The following is a 3499-nucleotide window of genomic DNA, read 5'->3' on the forward strand; positions in this document are numbered from 1 at the left end:
CGCCCTGCCCTGCGCGCTGAGCGGGGCTCAGCCGGGACGGGAGGACGGAACCGAGAACAAGAAGCGGGAGGAAGGAAGCGGCGGCGAGCCGGGTTCAGCCCGGCCGGGCAGAAACACAGCGACCCTGGGGGTAAATATTATTGCAGCACAGCGCAGCTTCTCAAATATTTGTTCTGGGCGGCCTTTCGACCGTGGAAGGGGCAGAGATCTCCTGCGCTGCTCTGCACTGGGGAGCTCAGCCCCGACGGCGCGCACAGAACGCAGCGCAGGAGGAGGGGACCGCGCTCGGCGCTCCCGGTGTCCCCCCGGTGGATGCGGAATGAAGCCGGCAACTCCCGGCATCGCTGATCGGTGACCACAGCCCCGGTTTGGCCGCGGGCCCGGCAGGAAGGCGGCTGCTCCCGCGCCTTTCCTCGGCTGCTCCCGAGGGATGGGTGCTGTGGGGACGGCGGTGTTGGGTCAGGGTCGCACTGGGGGACGCCCCCAGACCCAGGGCACGGTCTGCACGCTGCGCCCGACCCCCCGCAGCCCCAAAACGCTGGCATCGGAGCGGGCCGAACCAGAGCCTTTATCTCCCCGCAAAGCCGGAGAGGGCAGAAAGGAAGAGAATGGGCGGCGTGATTAGGAAAGTATTTCACAGCTTTCCTTGGCAGAGCGGCCGTGCGGTGAAAGAGCAGAAATGCGGGACCCTCCCCGTCCTACAAACAGGGAGAGGTGAAAAGCTGCGGCTCACACCCGGCTGAGGGGAGCGTGAGGGGGGTGAGAAGGATGGGGACCCATCGCTCCTGCGGCCGTTTGTCCCCGTGAGAGGGGTGGGATGGGGATGGCAGCGGACATCCTTGCTTCCAAAGCCTTGCAGAGCGCACGGACCGTTCGGGGATGAGTCCTCGGACGTACCTGCACCTCCCGCGTGTGGTAGGCGATGATGAGCCCCAGCAGGATGACGGTGGAGAGGCTGATAAGGCATTTCAGGGCCAGGGAGAACATGGAGTCCTGCAGGAAGAGAGGAGGGGAGTTGGGGTCAGCGATGGGGATGGAACCGAGGGACCCCCATGGTGAACCCACCGCCCTCCCCGCAGCTTCAGCCACCCACCCGCACCCAGCCCAGCAGTATGGCACCCTGATGGGTGAGCCAATTAAGACCCTCCTGCTAATTAGCTCTACGTAAATCAACCCCTGATTCAGTGGTGACTACAGCAAAACGCTCCCCACCTCCTACAGGTCCCTCTGGGGAGGGGCTGGGTTCATTTTCCCCGTGCGAGACCCCAGACCCTATTTGGTCGCAGGGAGTCCCTCGCTCAACCCCAGCGCTGACACAGTGGTGCCATAGAGAGGGGACAGCAGGACGGACAGACGGACGGCAGCATCCATCCCATCACCGTGCTGAGACCCGGCGCGCTCACGGCACGGCACCGCCTCCTCCCCCATCCCATAACCCCCACCGTGGGGCTTTTCCAACGCGTGGGATTATTTAGGGTAACGTTTCCCCCGAGCAGAGGCGGCACGGGGCGCTCCGGCCGCGCATTGTGAGCGGCTCCAGCACTTGGCACCCGCCGTGCAATTGTCTGCACATAATGGCCGTGTTGAGAGAAGTGCCGGGACCAAACAACGCTATTAATAGGCGGCCCCCAGGGAGGGCTCGTGCCAAGGACCCCCCACCCCCCCTCCTCCCTTGAAGCGCCCGCCCTGCCCACGGGACCCACGCCGGACCCCGAGGCTTCGGGACCCCGAGCGCTCCGGCAGCACGGCGGCTATTTATAGTGAAGCGGTGCCTGGGGGAACACCGGGATTAATTGCAGAGATGTCACTCCCGCAACGGATCTGGCATCCTTTAGGGCCAATCTCAGTCGCCGTCTAGACATCTTTAACCCTCCCGCTGCCAGCGTGGCTGCAGAGCTTTGGCATCACCCCACCCCACAAACCGTGGGATGCTCCGATGCTCCCCGACGGGGGTCCTGGCACCGGGTGCCGTGCACGGTGCCAACCCAGCATGGTGAGGATGGGTGGCAGATGGGAAAATCCCATGCCCGGTGCATCCCTCCTCTGCTGCCTGCCAGCACCGACCCCGTGTCACCTCCTCCGTGGGGACACCCTATGGGTGAGCACACAGGCAGATGGGTGCCAGCACGGCCCCAGCACCGCATGTCCCCACGGCAGAGCTCCGAGGGTGCAGCGCAGGGGGCTGACCTCCAAGTTGTGCCTATAGGGCAGGATGGCAGACCCCCCTGGCACGGCTATGGGGCAGGTTGGCAGCCCCCCTGGTGTTGCTATGGGGCAGCTTGGCAACCCCCCCTGCACGGCTATGGGGCAGGTTGGCACAACGCAGCCGCGCAGCACCGCCGGAGCCCAGCTCTGGTCACGGAGAAACGCAGCAGGAAGAGCTGCTGTTGGCTCCCATAAACAACACCGTGGGGGCACCGAAACCTCATCTGGGGGGGCACCGACACCGCGGTGCCACGAGGGACCCCGACACGTGCGCTGCTCGCACCGCGTGCCATTCGTGTGCCCCCAACCGTCCCCAAAGGGTGGGCAGGGAGCGGAGCGCGGCCGCACCGCACCGCGCCGGGGTCCTCCCTCAGCCCCAAGGAGCGCGTGGCATCTCTAATGGGGCCGCGCTGGAGCTGGGCCAGGGCCGGCGGCACCGAAATCCCCATCCACGCAACAGCTGCCGGCCCCGCTCCTCGGGCACGGCCACGGCTTCGCTGCGAGCTCCGGTTTCCCAACGGAGGGGGCTGGGGGGTATTTATAGAGCTCCGGATCCGTGCGGGGAGCACCTCAGGGTGCATCACCACACGGTGACCCCGACCCTCCTCCGTCCCCGCCTGCACCCCGAGCACCGGCGGCGGGGGCAGCGCTGACTCACGGGAGGGTCTCCCCCGGCTCACACCGCGGCCGTGGGCTCTGCGGCTCCGCAGGTGGCAGTGGGCAGAGGGGGCGAACAGCACCTCAGCGCCGTTCCTACAAGCGGGAGAGGCTCCGGAGGTGGAGAAACGCATCAGCCTTCTCCCTCCCCGCGAGGTTGGGTGCCGAGAAGAACCCGGTGCCCCCCAGCATCACCGGGGTCCCCACTCCCCGTCTCATCCCGTTCAGCTCCATAGGGACACCGGAGGGTCCCCGCGCCCACGGGACTCCCAGACACATCCCCACCTCCTCCTCTTCCTCCTCCTCCTCCTCCATCGCCCCCTCTGCCCGCACTGCTGGATGACGGCGGCGGCGGGGGGGGGGGCAGCGCGGCCCCTTCCCACACCGCTCCGTCCCCTGCACACGTGGCACCGCCACACGGGGACCCCCGGGCGTCCCCCGAACCCCCGCCCCCAGCGCTGTCCCACGGACGCCCATGGGTGCCACACAGCGCTGTGCCTGTTCCCTTCCCCTCACGGATAGGTATAAATAACATGACAGATGTCTATACAAAGAGTTATTCATATCGCTGCCAACGAGCACAGCCAGGGAGCAGAGCTGAAAGGGTTGTGGGGGGGGGGGGGGGGGGGGGGGGGGG

General features: G+C 66.8%; 1 protein-coding gene across 1 annotated transcript in view; it reads right to left on the reverse strand.

Annotated features, from left to right (window-relative positions):
• Positions 1-660: 660 nt before the first annotated feature.
• Positions 661-3499, reverse strand: part of LOC122193018 (small conductance calcium-activated potassium channel protein 3-like) — a 5171-nt gene continuing 2332 nt past the window's right edge. The window contains exon 2 of the mRNA XM_042893708.1: positions 661-993. Within this exon, the coding sequence (XP_042749642.1) occupies positions 730-993 (264 nt within the window). The 3' untranslated portion in view covers positions 661-729. The remainder of the gene's footprint in view (positions 994-3499) is intronic.

Source organism: Lagopus leucura, unplaced genomic scaffold (genome assembly GCF_019238085.1).
Source record: "Lagopus leucura isolate 7727_CA_CO unplaced genomic scaffold, USGS_WTPT01 33744-0_obj-0_obj, whole genome shotgun sequence".
Classification (NCBI taxonomy): Eukaryota; Metazoa; Chordata; class Aves; order Galliformes; family Phasianidae; genus Lagopus; species Lagopus leucura.